The 19,817-nt window shown below is 37.3% G+C and overlaps 1 protein-coding gene across 1 annotated transcript in view; it reads left to right on the top strand.

Moving 5' to 3' along the window:
• FIG4 (FIG4 phosphoinositide 5-phosphatase) overlaps positions 1-15,838 on the top strand; it is a 73,091-nt gene extending 57,253 nt beyond the window's left edge. The window contains exons 22-23 of the mRNA XM_069805108.1: positions 1,985-2,074; positions 13,959-15,838. Of these exons, the coding sequence (XP_069661209.1) occupies positions 1,985-2,074; positions 13,959-14,136 (268 nt within the window). The 3' untranslated portion in view covers positions 14,137-15,838. The remainder of the gene's footprint in view (positions 1-1,984; positions 2,075-13,958) is intronic.
• The last annotated feature ends 3,979 nt before the right edge of the window (positions 15,839-19,817 follow it).

Raw genomic sequence — 19,817 nt, 5'->3', positions numbered from 1 at the left:
ACAATTACCCTTTGGTATACTGGGTAGTTACTGTTGCTCTGCAAATGGCCCAGTGCAAGCTGGTGTCTACTACGATTCACTTTGTGCAGATGAACAGCTCTGTGGCAACATCCAGAATTGCAGCTACTTCCCATTTTATCATTTTTCAGGCTGGACTAACATTCAGCCTATTGTTACAGTAGTACTGTAAACTCCAGGGGGGGGGCTTTGAAGCTCCCTATTAATATCTTTTCAAGACAAAAAAAAGCTTGCATTTATTTCATTTCCCTCAAGCAATGCAGGTTTTAAAAACAGAACAATTACAAATTCCTTACCTCTTAGCTAACAAGGCACAGTGCTATTTATAGTCTGATGTGCTGATTTATGTGGAAAGTATAGATTTTACTGACATCCTTTATTACAATGTACATCGTTTGAGAATAGCAGCAATTTATTTCACAGTATGATTATAGTTCTCACTTCAAGTCTTTTTCTATTTTTTGTAATAAGGGAAATGGAGATGCAAGATCCTGACTCTACTTGACATCATTGGACATGTTACGTATTTTTTTCTTCATTAGCATCAGGGATTCACAGATTTAAAGTACCTCAGGTTAAGTTACTTTACATCAACTGTTCTATATTAAGTATATATGCAAATTAAAAGTAATTTGAGTCTGTCCAGCCCATTTTCACTGATGGCTGACATCATTTGTGTTAATTCTCATCAAAATAGAGATCACAGGACCACAGATTGGTTGAGGTTGGAAGGGACAGGGGGTCCCTCAATTTGAGGATGTATATTGCGGAGCAACTGTGCATCTTACTGATGTCTGATAACTTGCTTGTGTTAATTTAGGCCTTGTTTGTTCCAGAATATTGGATCATTTGAAGCAATTAATAAAAATATTTGCACCTTTATTTTGCTTATATTTGGTTTTTAAGCTTGTTTCAACAGGAAGCTCCTGCACTAGAGGATGTTAATTGTCTTTATTTCCACTTAAAATTCTCTTATTTAGAAATGTAAGTACTTTCAACAGCCAAAGTCATGTCTCATGTTTCTGAGGCTTTTGTTTCTACAGTATAGAATCTGAATGGAGCAGAAAGAAAAATCACAATAAGTTGTTTTAGGGAATGTGTTGTTCCTTTATCTTCTGTACATGCTTCCATGCAATTGCTTTTGCACTGTTAATTGTCCTCTGTTAAAATGCAGTAAAGATTTCTGAAATAGACCAATAAGTCTATTTTTAAGCTAAGTGTTTTTAACTATTAAAAAAAAGCCACTGTGTCAGAAAATTAAAAACATCACAACTAACATTTACTTCTGTTTTCAGTAGCACAGATGTGTTGGAGAGTGAACAAATTGAGTTCAAGTGTGAGATAACTACATATCCTTGAAACCCTCTGACTTTTCCTCTTAGACTAAGTGAATAAGATTAGGATTAACTAATTTTTTTTTTTTCAATTTTGCTCCAATTCATTGCAAAGAAAAAAGCTGTAACAGTATTTTGCATCTTAATGTCTTTCAGCAGCCCAACAGGTGCTTGGAAATAAGTGTGCTGGACTGACAGTGTTTCAGCTGAATAAACTAGGTTGAATTTGGCTGAGGACTGACTTAAATCAAAAACTTGAGATACTTTCTATTTCTTCTGTTGACTTTTCCCATAGGCTGTTCATCTGACTGATTGCTTTGAAAAAGACAAGAAGTTGACTGTAGCAGGCTGTCTGTTTCATAGGGTAGAGAAAGTTTCTATTCCATGACCTAGGTGACACCAATTAGTAGGCAGATCATTTTCAAGCTAAAATAAGCTGCTGAGTTCTCATATGCACCCCCTGCAAAGTTTTAAAAATCTCTCTTGTTTACCAGAGAGGTAGTTCATGATCAGTAACTGATGTAACATGGCTTAGGCTCATTTTTTTGTGTCATTTTCTTTCATTTGCTGAATTTGGGGGGATTGTTCTTTTACTTTCTTTGATTTATTCTCCTGTCTACTGCTTTTCCCAGGTTTGTTCAGCTGGGACAGAGTCAGCATAAACAAGACAAGAGCAGCCAGCAATTTTGCTCAAAACACCACTTGGATAGGGTTATAAATTTGTAAGTACTCTTTTTCTTTTTCCCTTTAGCCTATTTCTTTTTGCTTTTGTCATTAGACCTGAAAGTCATCAGGTAAATTTGATGTTAAATTGTTTGAGAGTCATACTTCTGTTGCTTTCACTGCATAGGGGGTTTCAATGCATAGCATGAAGAGTTAGGTTCCTACTTCTCCCTTGTAATTTAAAAAAAAAAGTGCATTGTGTTTTGTCGTTTGTTTTTTGGTTGTTTTTTTTGTTGTTGGTGGTGGTTTCGGGGCTTTTTGTAATTTTTTGTAGTGCCAAGATTTTTGTATTCAAAATTCTTAGCAGTCATGAGTTATCACAACACAAAGTGCTGAAGCTACTGAGTTTAAAAGGCAATTTCTTCTTGCTGTGATAGCTTTTGAAAGAGATAGTTTGAAGGGATTGGCAGGCCTGCTTATTCATCGTTAAAAAAACATTCAAAGTTGCAACTCAGTCTTTAGTGTGCAGTTATCTGAAATAATTTCTTCTGAGAAAGCTGTGAGTGCCCTGTGTTTGTTTTAGTGGACATTTGAGGAGTCTTGAGGGGTCAAATGGGATATTTTTATATTTTTATTTTTTTGGTGAGCGGCCAGGTGCTGGAGAGAGTACTCCAGTAGTCAGATGTTAATTTTTCTCCTTTCCCAAGTGTAATTTCCATGTGTTTCCAATTAGTGGAAGTGTAAAAGTCATAGAGCACACAAATCTGTGCCTCCTGTCACTCCTCCTCTGGAAGTCATGTAGGTCATCTTTCTCTGCCAGTTCTACCAAACGTTCTTGTCTGTTCCGATCTGAGAGGAAACAGGGTATCTTATAGTTGGTAATTTTTTTTTCTGAAAGTATATCTTTATACAGCTTAAAAATTTTTTTCAGCTTTTGTTTTGCAGCTTTTTAAAAACGCTTAAATACTGTTTGGACAGTGACAGATTGTTCTTTCAAGAAAAATCATAAATGTAGCCATTCTTCAAAGGCATGTTGCTCAATTCTGAAACAAGGAAGCTTTCTCTTGCTGAGTTTGAATTGCTGCTCTGAATCAGGAATTTCCTGGGAGAATACTAACTTTTTAGAGATAAAATAACGTGAACACACTATACTCAAGATGAGGTCGAGAGAGAGTCTTTTCAGTAATAGCAGCTGAAGCACATCTTGCACTTGTTGGACTGTATATTTCCTTGTTTCTCAAGGAGTACTTGAAGAAATTGAAAAATTATGCTAACTTGTATTAATTTGATGTTAGGTGCATTTTAAACTGAAAAAAAATCTGGCAAATTTGATTCTCCAGTTGTTCCTTCTAGATACAAATGCAACTAAACCCCAGTCCTTTTCATAGTAAAATGAAGTATTCAATCTAAAGCTTTGGTTTCTCATCAGCAGTGAGATATAATTTAGGCTTAGGTTAGTTGCTGTCATTTCCACACTTTTCAAGAAAATCTTTTTCATAGATCCTTTTTTGATCTTAAAAAAAAAAAAAAAACAACCAAAAAAACCCCCACACCTCACAACCTTAAACTTTGTGGCCATTTTTATCAAATACATAAAGCCAATACAAAAAGAAATATTTCTCATTTTTACAATGTCATTTAGTGATATTTATGTACTCGAATATGCATTGGAGAAATACTGAAGAGAAGCTTCTGGCTTAAATTTAGAAACTGTAAGTATAGATTAGGAACAAAAAATGGGTACTTGAACAGGGACTACAGTGATGCAGTGAGATAATACTGAAGAGGGGTGGAGAATGTGGAAGGATATTGAAGTTCCTGGTTTTGTTCATAGAAATTCCATGAAGGAAAAAAGGGTAGAATTTTAGAGCTAAATAGAGCTGGACTACTTTTAGCACAATCTGTTATCATGTATGCAAAGGGAGACTTTGAGTACTGTAGTGTAATTACTGTTGGCTGACACAGTGCACCTGTTCCTGGTTCCATAGTACTCATTGTGGTGTGGTATAAATAATACTGTAGAAAAATATCCTCTCAATCGCTTCCCAAATGCACTTCTTGCATCTTAGGAGTATGAGAAATTTGATTCCCTCCCGAACAGGGAATTGAGTGTTTTGATTCACTGCAGCACTTCTGGAGAAGAGTGCTGTGCCTGTGCCTGTTGTGGCCTATGCAATATAGCAACAATGCTTGTGCACCAACTTTAATTCATCCATAGGTATCTACTCTCCTGTTTGGTTTTGTGGGGCACTGATGATGCTCAAGCAGGAGAACACTTCAGTGACTGATATCTGCAGCATGGTCCAAGGCTATGTTCTCCCTAAATATTTTAAAAACATACGCTGCCTTTAAAGATATATCATATAGTCCTTGTTTTCAAAAGCTCCCTTGATGTTAAATGTGTAATTTTTTTTTCAAATCAAGACTACCTAGGTTCTGCTTGTCATCCAAGTATTGATCAAACAACTCAAACTGAGTAGCAACTATCTACAAGTTACCAGCTAACTATGTACAAGTAGTATATGAGCTTTTTTACTGTTGTTTCTGTGTATATGCGCATTATATACATTATTTTCTCACCAAGGTAAAAGTAATCAAGCAAATTCCAGTGAACAATGGAGCACTCTACATTTTCAATTTTTGTTAATTAAATGCTCTACTGGAGTATTTTTAATACATAATACCACTTTAAAAAATAAAAGTAAAAAGAGCAGTACATTTTCTAATTTTAATGAAGTGTTTTACAACCCTAGTTACTTCTGAAAGCTGTTGCCTCAGTTTAGAGCAATTCTCTTGTTTCATTCAGTACTTCCATATGACTTTGTTAGTATAAGGTCTATTTCTTGGAGGATTAGATTAAAAATAGCTCTATATTTGTAAACCTGGCATTATCATTGCTTTGTAACTGTACTAAAGAAAAGGTTGGTACTGAACTTTTCTCTTTCTGTGTATTCACATCTAGGAGTTCTTGGGGGGTTCCTTATATTGAAAGGCAGAAGTAAATTAATAAAGGATGTTTAGATTGTGAAGTATATTTATTTTTTACATTAAACCCATGCAAAATATCTAAATAGTTTCTTGACACTGCTGTAGAAACATTGAATCAAAAGGCGTTCATAATTAGTCAACAAGCGACTTTGGAAATTACAAGTTATCTTGGATTCTCAAGTGTGTTGGTAGTCTCACAGTACAGTGCTTTTTTTTGCATGCTCTCTGCTTCAAATATGCACCCCAGTATGTTGCTTCACATCAGAAATTGAGACAAACTTCAATGAAAGTGTTTATTCACAAAACAGAGAATTGTTATGAATATTCATGGAAATTATAGGTCAAGAAATTTTTTGTATTGTCATCTGTTTACACTAAGCTTAAATCACAAAGGTCTCTTATCTAGTTGCTGTCTTCTGATAAGGTGGCAGTCCAGGTTTCCTTCTTTTTAAAAAAAAAAAATAATAAATTCTGCAGTTCAGTAAAGCACCTTCTTGCTAGACAGCTCTTTGTCAGAGCAGCATCTAGTAATCAGCAAATTTTTTATCCTTAGTCTCCCCTTTGAAATCTCCCAGAGGGTCTGAATAGACAGTGTATTTTTACCTACAACTCACTTTATTTCTTCCTTTTCTTGGAAACAGGATACCTATGCCTCTTAATTAAAATAAGCATAGCTTCAACTCCTTGGAGATGTAAATATCTGTGTTAAATAGGGAGTCATCTACCTTACTTCTCTCCTTAACTAAAAAATCTTTGCTTCTATGATGGGTGAAATTCTTTCCTGTTTGGTGATAATTTGGATTCATTTTACTTTGAGATGTCCTGATCTCATATTCTTTACAGCTGTATACTAAGAAGCATATATGATCTAAACCTCTGTATACTTCTAAATAAAAGAAAAAGTATGTAGCTCACTATTAGCTCTTGATTCAGAACAGAGATGAGGATAATTAGCCACTTTGGGTTAACTGATCCAACACAGATGTGTCCCAATAACTTTAATTTCTCTTTTTGACTCATATATCCACTGTTCTGGTATTCTAAAAATAGCTTTAAGGATTAGTCTTCCTCACTTAATTTGAATCTTTGCTCTTTCTGACTGTCAGTATTTTAAACAAAGCACTTCTGTGATTCTCCAGCATTTATTGCCTGTGTGAGTTCTCTTGAGATTTACTGGTCAGGCTGTTTATAAACTACCTGGATTTTGTCTTCTGTCTGAAGGTGAAAGATGGCCCCTTCACTGGGATTCTGAATGGCTTTAGTGCTGTCTGTGTGCTTGTCTCTTACAAAATGGCTTGACTAAGCTGCCTGTTACTGAGAGTATGTTCATTTTATATTCTGTGCAAGTGGTTTTAAAGTCACTGTGGGCACTTTCCCTGAAAGTACTTGGTACTTCATGTTAGCTAGAAAAGACAAAAGAGTATCAGGAATGAACACCACATAAAAGGAATCATTTTGTCATTTTGGGCTTGAATGCTCTGTTCATTTTTAGTCACACATCTCAAAAAGAATACTACTGGGAAAGGTCTGGGGAAAAGCAATAGTATGTATGATCAGAGTTGTAGGACTCTCCTGAAGAGAGCTGGCTGGGGACTGAAGGAAATAAGTAAGTCCATGTTGTGATGGTTTATGAAATGCTCTGCTGAAGTTTGGCAGGTGAAATGGTTTGGTATTATGATTTAGGTCACAGCATGACTAGATTTGATGGGAGAAGTTAACGAAATAGCTGAGCCGATTCTAACAGCTCATTGCCACCAAAAGGGGGGGGTCCTGCTCTTTCCTTCCTTCCTTATCATGTACTTTTTCAGTTACTTGTGCAAGCTCTGCTACTTATTACAGTGCTCCATAAATCAGTTCGGCTCATCAGTCTGCAGCAAACTAATTCAGCAAAAAAAGCAAATAGTATCCTGGTAGATTAATGTGATTACTTAGACCAGTGAAGATCCCAGTTATCACTAGGGCCAGCACCGACGAGACAGAGCCACTGGGTCAAACGCAGCAGAGCTTTCTTATGTGGCTGGTGGCAATTTGTTAGATTGGCTCAGTCATCTTGTATAACACCCTTATGCCAGATCAGGGAGCAGAGCGTGAGCTTTTTCCAGGGATCTGGGGAAAATGGTTTTAACGCCTTGTGATTCAGATCCCCATGTATACAGGAAGAACTAGCTTTTTCCCATTCATCTCTTCTGTCAATATTGAGCTCTGAGCTTTTCAGATGAAAAAGCTCATGCGCCTAGCATTTTTGGTAGAGTTGTCAAATGAGATGCTGAATATTATTTTAACAATAAAACTGTTAGCATTTATCTGCCTCATACTGATTTAGATCATAATTTTCATTTATAGATGTCTATAATAAATATGTTTTTAGTACCTGAAGTACACTTGATCTCTGGGTCTTCTATATTTCCTCCCTCTCTACACTGAATCCTGAATAAAAAATCTACATGTCAAATTTCATACCATCCATTGATGTAAAAAAAAAAGGCTGTGATAGTGGCATGCATACCTTCAGAATGATACATGAATTATGATGAAATTTAGCCATCATTTTTCAAAACCCAAGGGCTTTTTTTTTTAACCTGAAAAAATACTTTGAGCTATAAAACAATAGTTCAGTACAATTCTGACTTGGCGGGGACCTTGTTACTGCACCACACATAAAAATTTAGTTTTTCTGTGTCTGCTGTTGGCCTGGTTTAGCATTTCTGTATGTTATGTGTTAAAAAGATAATGCAGTAGCCTTACAAGACTAGAAAAAAAACATTTTGAGTCTTGTAACTGGTCTTAGATTTTTTTTTTTAATGTGTCAAAATAGGTTCTGTTATTAAATTTGCCTCTTTGCAAATTTTAAATGAAGAACTATTGTATCTTTTAGTACAGTGTTCACTGTTAAAATGCTTCAGAAGTTCTGTGTCTTGAAGCTTGGGTTTTTTAATTTTATTTTGGGGTTAGCGGGCTGGTATTTCTCACTTTTGGCTATGAAGTCTCATTGTGATCCTCATGTCAGCAGCATTGAAGTCATATCTGCTAAAAATATAACTGTAACAAAATCCTGTGAAATATGACAGTAAATCTAGTTATTTCTACATTGTCCATTATGGTTTTATTGAATTTGGAATTTTGTAGTATTAACAGTCTCTAGCAAAACCCAGAAAGTACTAAACTATATGCCACCTTAGCCCATCTACTTTTAGACTTTTAAATGAAAATTCTCAGGACCCTTCTTCTGTCTGTCCCTGTCTTGTCTGTGAATTGATAAATTTCTATTCATCAGTTTAAGAGACCTGTCTTCCTCAAGTAATCCTATCTGAAAAAGTAAGTCTAAGCTTTTTCTTTCCAAAAAGAAACACAATATTCCTCCTCTTTTTTTTTTTTGTGAGTTCTTTTGATACTTGTTTTGGTTTGTTCTGTACTACCCCTAGGTTCCTTTGTGTGTTCAATCTTTAAGTTTTGAATTAGTTTGTGGTCAGCATAAATCATCCCTACTTAAAAGATTTATCTTTCCTCAGAGATCACCTTTCTGTATCAGATGTTCTGACCTTCTCACATATTCCTTCTGTCTGTAGAGAAGCTGCTTCTAGTTCGGATTGTAAAATGTTCATTTAGATGTGTATCTGTGTAAAGAGTCTCTTCTTTCTCTGACCTTTGAAATTGTACGTGCAGTTGGAGTTTCAGGTGATTGTTGTGGGACCTGGATGCAGTCCAGGTTTTGCTGCTGGTTGGTTTGGTAAGGCACAAGTTGCAGTACTATTGGACAGAGAAGGTTTCCTGTTTTTCGGTCTTCTCCGCTCACAGAGAACGTGACTGAAACTTTGTTATACGGAGGTGCTGGTGCCTAAGGAAGGAAAATTCTGTTGAAGGCTTTTTCAAGAGCACAGCAAGCAATTTAAAGGATACCATCTGAGGGGGGGAACCCAAATAAACTCTGGGTTTGCCAGAGTTTTGTAGGTCAGATATATTTGCTTAGGATTCAAACAAGGCAACAGAGTACATTTTGTCTCCTTTAGATATCCTTCAGAGACTTGAGGAGAACTAATCCATGTTGAAACAAATGCGGTGGCTTTCTGGTGACTGCTATATTTCTGAGAGCTAAGCACATCACTGTGCACTTTTCCTTCAAAGTATGGAACATCCTCATTGTAACTGAAGATTTTAGCTGTGTCTTCTTTTACTGTAGAGATGATGCTACTCTTGGTGAAACCATAACACCATGAAGCCTGCTCACGAGTGGGGTGAAAATAATTGCACTTTGCATGTGAAGGCTGCTGTCCTTAATGATATGGTGTTTATGTTACTATCTATGTAATTTTCTTTGGGAGGCTATAGAGGTACAGGTCTCTAGGGAGATCTGATAGCCAAGTCATAAATAGTATGCTCTCTTTCATGACTCTATTGTGAGATATTAAACTTATTAAGTAGATTAGATTTTTACATGAATAGTGTTAGAGAAATGACTTTAATTAAATGACTGGATAATACAAGCACTCTACAAATAGTTACAGCTTAATACAGGGTTATTAATCAAAACTGGCATGCATGAACATGTGGTTCTTTCAATATATTTTTATCACGGTGAAGCAAGTAGGTGGAAAATTGAGATTTAGTTGCTAAATACTCAAAATGAAATACACTTTGCTGTCCAGCTTCCATTGTGCCTAAGGAAATTACTTTTGATTTATTAGTGCTTCAGAAATGTCATGTCTTAGAAACAAATCAAGAAATAGAGAAGGCATCAAATTAGTGTTATAGCTTTGTTTTGTTCTTTTAGTTAATTGTTCACTTGCTAGTGGACTAGACAGGCTAGGTACATTTGAGTAAGTGACGTCTTTTGGTGTTAGTGAGAGTGGTAATTTAGTACAGTGTGCTAGTGTCAAATACCATTGCTAGTCTCAGCTCGAATGCTTTAAACTAGATAAATAAGTATCTGCAGAAGCTATGGGTGCTTTGAAAAGCAATCTACTTTTAAAGCATCTAGATATGAAGTTAGATAGACTAATATTTGGTACCAGTTCTGAAAACACCCACCTTAATGTTTTGTAATAAACTAGAATAAGTGATAATGAGAAGAAACTATCACTCTGTTGGGAAAAAAATAGAAAGAAAAGGTTAAGTATGATAGATTTCCATAGTATTATTCCTACAGTTTACCAACAAAAAGTAAAATAAAATGCTGATTTAGCGAGAGCATAATAGCAGAGGTTGGACCCTTCAGAAGAGCTTCAATGCTTTTGAAATGAGTTTTGTGTTGTTTAAGAAAAGCATAAAAATGCAAGCATTTTGGAAATTTTATCTTGATCATCAGGCAGGTAACTTGCTCACATTTTTAGTATTTGTTTACATTCCACTGTAGTGCCACAGAATGCTAAGACTAAGAAGCCTAAACAGGAATTGTAATATAGTCTAAAAATAAGGAAAAATAAAAATATATTCTATGCAGTAAGGCTTCACTTCTTGCAAACTCTTTAGCTTTGCTTTTTTCTCCAATTCTAGAATAGCCAAATGTTTCTATGACATAACCTAGCAAATTCTTGTCTACATCCTGGTAAAATGTAACTTGGTTTTAAGTATGCAACCAAAGTGGGTGACCAATGATTTTATTGTCTCAAATTCAATAGTATACCTGTATAAGTAATTCTATCATTGCAGTGTAAGTATAATCAACTTGAATGTATTGCTGTGTAAAATGGAAAAATACAAATTTAAATATTAAATTGAAAAATATTAATTTAATATGGAAACCTTTTTTATTTTACATACCGTATTCCACTTGTAGTGGAATATTAGGCATACTATACTGCATGACACATTGCGGTCATTTTATAAGACTAATGAACCATCACGTGATGAAACATCCAAAATCCACCATATTTTAATAAAGTAAAAGGCTAAAAGGGGAGTAAGTTTTTTCACAGTTTTAATAGAGATCATGGTTTAGAAACAGTGTCAAACATTAGTTTGTGCTTATAATGCAGCTAGAAGATTATTACTGCATTTCATTTATAGAAGAGCTCTGCCATTGTTCAAGTGTTCCAGTTCTCCCCTGTTTTTTCCCTTTAAAAGCAGAGATTATTCACATTAAAATAAATTCCTGTCTCTTGACATCAGCAGGATGACTGTGGCTTTTGTGGAGTACAGCAACGTTGCAAATATCTGAATCTTCATTGCATTTGGGTGGTCAATGTTTGCTTTTGGAAATAGTGAGCTTTGACAGTAAGTTGCTGCTGTAATTTCTTACCTGAGAAGTTTTGAGCCCAAAAATATGTGCATACGCTAATACAATGTTTAACAATAACATTCTGACTTTTTCAGCCCCTGGCACTGTCTACTATTCCAATATGCTATTATGGGAAGTATTTAGAAAATTTGTCTTCAGTAGCTAAAATAGCAGATGACAAATGAAAAGCTAGTGAAAAAAATCTGAGGTATTAAACGCAATTTTGGTCCTCACTGCATTATCAAAGAGAATGGAGTAGACCTTGGAACTCTGCATTAATGGCAAGGTGATGAGGTTGATCAGAAAATAACTAGTGTATGAGGAGAGATGAAATACACTTGGTTGTCTGATAGTGATGTAGAGGAGGCAAACAGAGAATGACTGTTCACCATTTCTCCCAATGTAAGAATTACAAGCAACCAAGGCCTACGATAACAAATGAAAGGAGTGTCACGTCAGACACAATTAAGTAATGGAACTTATTCCCACAGGATTCTGTAAGTCTCAGAGATATTAGAAAAACTAGTGAAGACCCATGGAAATCAGTTTTCATGAAAGAGTAGTCCAGTTTCAAATTTTGCTTCAGGTAGATTCTAAATCCTGGTTGCTGAAATCTGGGAGGATATACTGGAGAAGGGATTGTTCAGTACCTGTTCTGTTTTAATAATCTGTCCTCAAACATTGCTGCTAGTTACTCCATGAGACAGGCTGCTGGGCCCCATGATGTTTTGGGTCCACCTCTAGGTAATGATCTGATGTAGAAAAGTGTTCAGTGTATGTGGTGGTAGGAAAGTGAGTCTTTCAGAATTGAAATCTTTGTGTTGTACTGAATACCTGGGCAGCTTTGTTTATTATATAGAGTATTTATAAAGCAGCAGCAGTATTTTAATAGCTATCTAGAAACTAAATCGGCTTCTCCAGCTGAAATATGGGCTAAAAATGTATTAAACTGGTGATTTAGAGAACTCTTAAAACATGTATGTCGTTTTTTTCATAACTGAGAAATTATTTTTTTTCTCCTGTTTAGCATTTATAGGTGCATTGCATCCACTGTTCTAGGTAATCATAGTTCTGTCAGGTTTTTTTCTTGAAGTTAATTTCAAACTTTGATTTCCTCTAAATCAAATAGTATTGACAGAAGGAAAAGTTATGCATAGGTTACCTTCAGATGGCAATGTATTAGTCATTGTATGTTCTGTTGTGGAATCGAAACTGATCTGCTATCACACAGGTAAAACATCTGTACTGTTCAACACTGGGAGTGTTTTATAAGTTACTAAAACATTGCTGGGAAATGTACATGGTGTATTAATGAATGCAGCTTTCACAATAGCTGAAGTGCTTCAAAACGAAAATTACTTACTACAAAGATACTTTTAGTGTTTATTCATTTATTATGTATTGAGTATAAATAGTTTTGTTGCTATCGTGCAGTTGGTTGTGGAGAACACATTGCTAGTGAAGAGTTTGGCTTAGAACCGTAGAATATTAAAAACTGGAAAGGACCCTGGAAGTCATGTGATCCAGTCCCCTTGCTCAGAGGAGGACCAGATTTGATGAGGTTGCTCAGGGCTACATACACTCGACTGTTGAATATCCTTAGGGTGGATGGTTCCACAGCCTCTCTGAGCAACAACAGTGATTGACAACCCTCACAGTGGAAAATTCCCTTGTATCTAATCAGAATATCCCATGTTGCAATTTGCATTCCCTTTTTGAAATTTGTCTTTTTATCACACGCTCCCAGAAGAGTCTGGCTCCACACGGACACCCTTCCATTAGGTAGTTGCAGATAGCAATAAGGTCCCCTTTAGCTTCTCTTCTCCAGGCTGGACAAATCCAGCGCTTGCAGTCTCTATTTGTATGCCATGTGCTCCAGCTCTCTAATCATCTTGGTGACCTTTGCTGGACTCGTACAAGTATTTCATTGTCTGCCTTGTACTGGAGAGCCCAGAAGTGGCCACAGTGCTGCAGATATGGTTTCTCAGGCCCTGAATAGAGGGAAACAATGACTTTCCTTGACCTGCTGGCTATGCAGTTTTCAAGAGTTACGGTTAAAAGACCAGCTTCTACCTTATGAGTGAGTCTGACAGTAGTGCTTAGAAAAGGTCTGACAAACTCAGGTTCTTGTAAACCTTCAAACATCATGTATTTCTCATGAGTAGGTTTAAATATTAGGATTCAAAGATAGTATTTATTATATGAAGCTATTTTAAACAATATTTTCATAAAATATCAGCAGTCCCAATGTACAGAGTGCTGTTGCTACTAGTAAGTTGTCTGTTTCCTGATAATTAGATGGAAATTTCTTATCTGATAAATCCTTTCTATATGTTGGTTCAGAGTATAATCACTTGTGCTGCTGGATTGCTAATGGATAGCTCTATAAAGTTTTTCTATTATCTGCTATAATGCATGGCACAGATCTGTTTCAGCTTGGGTACTTACTGACCGTAGCAGATCTGAGGAAGGGTGAAGAAATGAGGACAGAGCAGAGGGAAGTGAGAAAGTATTCTGTAATGTGATTAGTGACAACTTACCTAATTACCCTACTTGGAAAGCTGGGTCTTATCAGGTCTGCAGTAGTGATAAAAATCTAGGTAAATGAATTATCTAGTGGGAAGTTGCCCTTTCCTTGAGTCTCATATATATTTCAAGGAAAAGAAATACTCTTCTCTCTGTGGAAAATTTTTACCTAAAGTTTCAAATATTCTGCATGCTTGATTTTTTTTTTTTTCCAGAATACCCATCTCCTCCTTTTCTCAAGACAATATTTACGAAGTGCAGCCTCCAAGAGCTGATAGGAAATCAATAGAGATTTTTCATGCGCACATTCAGGCTGGAAGAGGAAACATGCAGCCCCTGGGAAAAGATGACTTCCTCATGTACAGAGAGTACATTCGAAACAGATACATGTAAATACAAGCTGGATTCTCCTGCCAGGTCTACTGTACTGATAGGTCATAAAAGTAATTTTAGAAAAGAAATCTAGTTTTGTTATTTTGCAGTAATAAATTTATTATCTACAATTTCTATTTATTATTCTTTACTATTATCCATTTACAGTATTGTGCTTTACAGGAAAAAAGTGATTTAATATCTGTTCTTCAGCTGAAAGAGAAAGTGTATCTTAAGAGACTAAGTGAATAATCAGAGCACCTACAGTCACTGAAGAGTATGTAGCAATTTATGGCAAAGAAAATATTGCATCTCTAGGTTTTTGTATTAATTTCTTGCATTGTTATGTTTGTTAGTAAAGCCAAAGTGATTCATACATAAGAATCAGAAGACAATAGTTTTCTTCTTTGTTCCACAACAGCAAACAATCTCTTTTACAGCAAAATGTTTTCTGATATTTCTTGAGATTTTTAGAAAACTGAGTGCTAAAATGACTGCTTGTAGTTTGCTGCTTTCTTAAGCAAAAGTGAAAAATGTGGCTTATGTCAAAATCAAAATTTGCATCAAGACTAACAAATTTTGTAACCCTAATTTGTGTCAAAACTAATCTCACTGGTGCTAGTAGCTACAGAATCTGTGCCACATGCAGGGTGAGAATGGCTTGTGACTAATTATCATGGGCTTCTAGTAGGAATCTGAGGTGAATCATTGACTGTGTCTGCAAATGAAGGAACGCTCTGCACTTTACTGGGTTTAGACTCTAACAGGGCACAAAACCATCCTGTCATTTTTCTGTATGACAGGCCTACTTTTTGCAGCATACTTTTTCCATCCCTGTATTTGTGCTCCTGTGAGACGCTTTCAGGTTCAAGCCTACAGCCTCCCAAGAAATCAGTATTGGTAAGTGACATGTAGAGTCTGGATCAGCTGGGCTGGTCATGCAAGAGGAAGCAGCAGCTGGGTTAGGCAAGACTGAACATTATGCCCAGTGCTGGGCAAGAAGTGGAGAGGCAGCAGGTATCTGAAATAAGTTGTTTAATTTGGATTTGCGATTAGAAGAAGAAGAAAGGGGGGGGGGGAAGCCTATTATTTGCAGTTACAAGCTAAAATTCCCAACACTGCTTTCTAGCCCTTTGCCTTGAAGAATACTGACAGTATCAGCAGCATCCTTGGCAAACCATGTTATTCTGCAAGGTTGTACAGACCATATTTCAGAATTTTCTGGAATAACTGAATAATTGTTTTAGGGATGTCAGCCAACTGCATGTACTAGATGTAGAGAACATGTTTGTTTCTAGTAAATCGCTTGCAGGCAGCTACTGCAGATTCTTGGCTGCATGCTGCAGACATTCTGAATATGTCTGAATATTTTATGAAGTAAGTTGCACTTTCGTCAGTAATTCAGTGTAAGAAAAGATGCAGTGGGTAAAGGGAAAAGATAGAAGTTTCTTGTGAGTTTCAGGGAGTGACTTGTATGCAGTCAGTGAGAGAATGTGGTACCTCAAGCTATCAAAATATTTTGGTGTCCATTTTCTTTTGTTAATTGATTAATATTGTTTTGAGAGAAATAGATGTATTTTAGGAGACACAAGAATGAAATGTCATTTTAGATAATACTTTACTGCAACTGTCAACTTTTTTTCTTCTCTGCCAAAAAACCTGTACTGAATTCTTTTGTCCAGTATGAAAAATAATTTGAAGGAATAAATGCTTGCTTTGGAAATATGTAGAGCTGGAGTCTTTATCCTAATGAGGCAAATGCATGCTTTTCTCACTGCACTTAAACTATTGCAAAGAATGTTTTCTAGACTATCACAATCCTTATCCTTTTGTTGTTCATAGATACTGGTAATTCATAAAAGTTGCCCTTGAAAGCATACCACTTAACCACAGAAAAGGCAAAAGAGGATGCTTCCTTTTTCAACATCTAATGTTGTTGCAAAATATAAGAATTGTAGTAATTTTACGGCTCTAAGAGAAAATAGGTTCATCCTGCAGCAGTTCAAACACTTCTTGGGAAAAGAGGATTAAAGGGGTTCGTTTTTACAGTTCTGGGAGATGAATGACAACTCAGTCCATTATCCGTACTATAATGCCGAGCTTTTCAGTGTCTCTCTAAATGGGTGCCATGACAGTCCTGTTGTGGCATCCCCTTGAATCCTTCAGTATGTATAACTGCTGCTTGTTTCTCGTAGCTGCTTATAGGGGTTTAAGCCATGTGCATTACTTCATATGATAAGATGCTTGGGTGTCATTGATTACATTGAAATACAATACCAAAATGTACACCTGGAGAATAATGACTTTGGGTTCTTTTCTCGTGGAATTGGGAAGCACAAACATCAGATTAAGACTGTCATTTCTGAGCCAATGGTTCTTTGAAGCCAGTCCAACAGCCTAAGCTCTGTTCTGTGACCCTCTTCAGATTGATACTTGTGTCCTTAGGAGCAGTTATTCCCCAACGCTTTCATTGGTAGTTTCCCCTCCTCGTGAGTTTTGCTTCCGCTTGCAATGCCTGCTGACTTTTTGTTCTCTCATTCCTTTCCAGAGAGACTCAGCTGTGGCCCTGAAATAGGATCCTTGTAATGTGCACGCAGCTGCAGCTACAAGAGGGGAGAAAGTGAAAGAGCTGTATGTAGTTCTGAGATGGCATTTGTGGTAGCTCTTTGTTTTGGTGTTGAGTTTTTGAGATTTTTGCACAGGATCCCAGGAGGGTTCTGCTGGCTTTCACAGACTTGGGCCAGCCTTCACTTGTATAAACTCTGAAGCATGTAACCTGTCAAATGCTCGTGTTTTACAGTAAGGGGAAATACCAGCTTCACTCAGGAGATCATTTCATTCTCCACAGGAGTTTCACCCTGTCAGTACTCCCTGAATAATTACACATCCAAGTACAGTTCACTGAGGATAAAACAGTGCGTATGCCATACTTCAATAGTTGCATGAGTGTTGAGTTATGTGTAAAGTCTTGTTCCGTTTGCTGGCATGGATTGAATTAGATTGATCACCTGGAGCCTGATGTGGAAAAGATATAATTATGTGCTTGGCTCCCAAATGCCTCCCTCTGTCTCCTGCATATTTAGAAAATCTAATTAAAGTTGTCACTTTTGGTGGTGATTTAAAAGTAATATGGAAGTAGTGCAGTACGTTACAAAATATTAATGAAAAAATTATACATTGAAATTGCAACCCTTGCAAATATTGATAATGAGCAGTTCCCTACTGGAGTTCTTAAATCTATATGCTACAAGGACAACTGTTCCAGGTAATGTCAGCTGCTAATCTGTCTACTAGAATCAACTAAAAGAGTACCAAGAAAAGGCACGAAAAACAATGTTTAGCATTACTGTATATTTCTGGAGGAGCAATACATGCTTTTCGCCAAATCTCACCCAAGGTTTGAATGTAACATTTAAATTTCATTCTTTTGAACATATTCATCTGTGAAAAATAAAGAGATACTGTAATAATGATAGGACAGGCAAGCAGCATGTAATGAACCATCTTCGATGGCCCATTTGCATTTTCCCATTCTAGGTGTAGCTGTGCTGCTGGCACTAAAGCCCGGTGTGGTTTTTAGGCATGACAATAGCCGCAGAGTATGTATTTGTGGTGGTCTTCCCATTTTTCGCGTGCAGCATGTACAAGATAGTGTGCACACTGCAACCCACAAATCCTCTCAAAACCCCTAGGCCTTGAGAGAGCACTGTTATTTTGTATTCCCTTACAGCTCAGGTGCTCTTTTTTTTGTAAGGGTAATCTTTTTTATCCTATTTCCCTTCTTTTTCTTCTGGTTTTCTTTTTGTAGTTTGATTTCCCTTCCCCTTTCTTCTTCACCACCTGTAGTTCAGAATTCTTTCTCTTACCCAGAACTTTGCCACAAGTTGCGGTTTGCCCACTATATCCATATCCTTTTGGAGCTTTCACTCCTTGAAGGAAAACTCTGTAAATTTTATCCTTTTCTTGAAACGCCTTAATGCTTTCTTCAGCAACCCATATCCCTCCTTTTTAAATGCAGGCTGTGCCATCATCTGCCCTGCCTGATTTTCTACCTCCTGTGGTGGCGACAGACGTGTGTATCGTCTCTCTGGGGTTCTCTGTGTCTTGGTAACGTATTCTTGAGAAGTGCTTTCTGCTCGGGTACAGGATGTTAGTGCTTGAACAAATTGTAGACATCACTTAAAATCTTTTTCTCTAGAGAAAGTCAAGCACTGCTCTGATTAAGGAAGTAAGAGAGCATTTAAAGTGGTCCCCTCTGATTGCCTTTAGTCCTGCTATAGCAGCACTCTGCATCCTACTGCGTGAAGTCATCCAAGGAGGAGGGAGGCATGCTTTTTTTGCTCATACTCCCAAGAAAGTGGATCCAGCCCGTTTGAATAAGCTAGTGTTGGCACATGTCAAAGTTGACGGGCATGTCCAGTGAGAGATTTTGCAGCGATAAGCCTGGCTTGGGTCGCTTAGGGGTTTTTATCCTTTCAGTTCCGACGCCTCTATTCCCTCCCAGTGCCTCTTCCTCGACATTAACATTGGGGTCAGACATGCAGAGGGCTGGGACTCGCATCGCCGACTCCTGCAGCCGTTACCTGTGCTAAAACCGGCATTAGCCGTGCTGCAGGGTTAAGCTCGAGTGCAGGCTCTGCTCCCGCAGGGCTGAGCCTTCCTGAGCCCCAAGAACAGCCCCTGCCCGGGGAACATGGGGGGGACCCTGCACATAGGCAGAACACGGTGGCCCTTCTGGCTGTGCTGGTTACGAGGGAGGATTCCGTTGTTTCTCAAAGAAGGAAAATAACAAATGCCGATGATGTTATTGCCCAATTATACCTACTCTCTTAACCCTGGGATGTACTCAGAATGCATTTTGTTGGCTTTGGGAGGATGGGTGGTACGCGTTGACTTGTGTGAGGTAAAGCTCAGACTGGAAAGCAGCTTCACATGCTTAAAATCAGCCACTGACAGCTTTCATCTGAGTGCTTTCAAAAATATTTATCTGCATCCATTCCTTAAAACATGCATTATCATATCTCTGATATCTTGACCAAATAGGGTTAAAATGTCTCTAAGATATAAGAAAAAGCAGCTTACAAGCTGTGTTATTTATTATTCTTAAGATAAGCAACACATTACTTTAACGCTGTATCAGGAGCCATTTTTTCTGTGACACAGACCTTCCCGTGCAAAGTGGACTCCAGTCATCACCGGCGCACACCCTCCAGCACTAGCGCTCGCCATTAAGGTGACGGGCGACACTGTTACGAGCTCATGCCGTGTCTGGTTCACGGAGGTGGCACTATATTATGTCTACTGCAAAGGTTTCCTTCAAAATTCAAGCATCCAGATAGAGTTATCAATAACATTGTGTCTTGATCTGGTTTTGCAGAAGTGCTGGTGCTCAAAATCCCACTGAAGTCCAAATACTCTCCAAACAGACAGCTTCTTTATACCCCAAATCCTAAATAATTCAGACCTGGGCTTTTGCTGGACGATTCTTTGGACTTGGGAAGAGAAATAAAAATGTAAAATAAATAAAAAAATACAGAAAGACATCTCTTAATTTTATCATTCTGATGAATGCTATGTTTACCTTGTCCTTCACCTTTCTGTTGTCATTTTTATTGTGTAAGCATTACTGTACTCTCTAAGTGAAAACCCAAACTTACTGCAAACGATGGGAGAAGCCATTACTGCAGGCTTGCATGGTATTT

This window comes from Haliaeetus albicilla, chromosome 17 (assembly GCF_947461875.1).
Source record: "Haliaeetus albicilla chromosome 17, bHalAlb1.1, whole genome shotgun sequence".
Lineage (NCBI taxonomy): Eukaryota > Metazoa > Chordata > Aves > Accipitriformes > Accipitridae > Haliaeetus > Haliaeetus albicilla.
The sequence above is the reverse complement of the archived record's forward strand: the minus strand, read 5'-3'. Positions and strand labels throughout refer to the sequence as shown.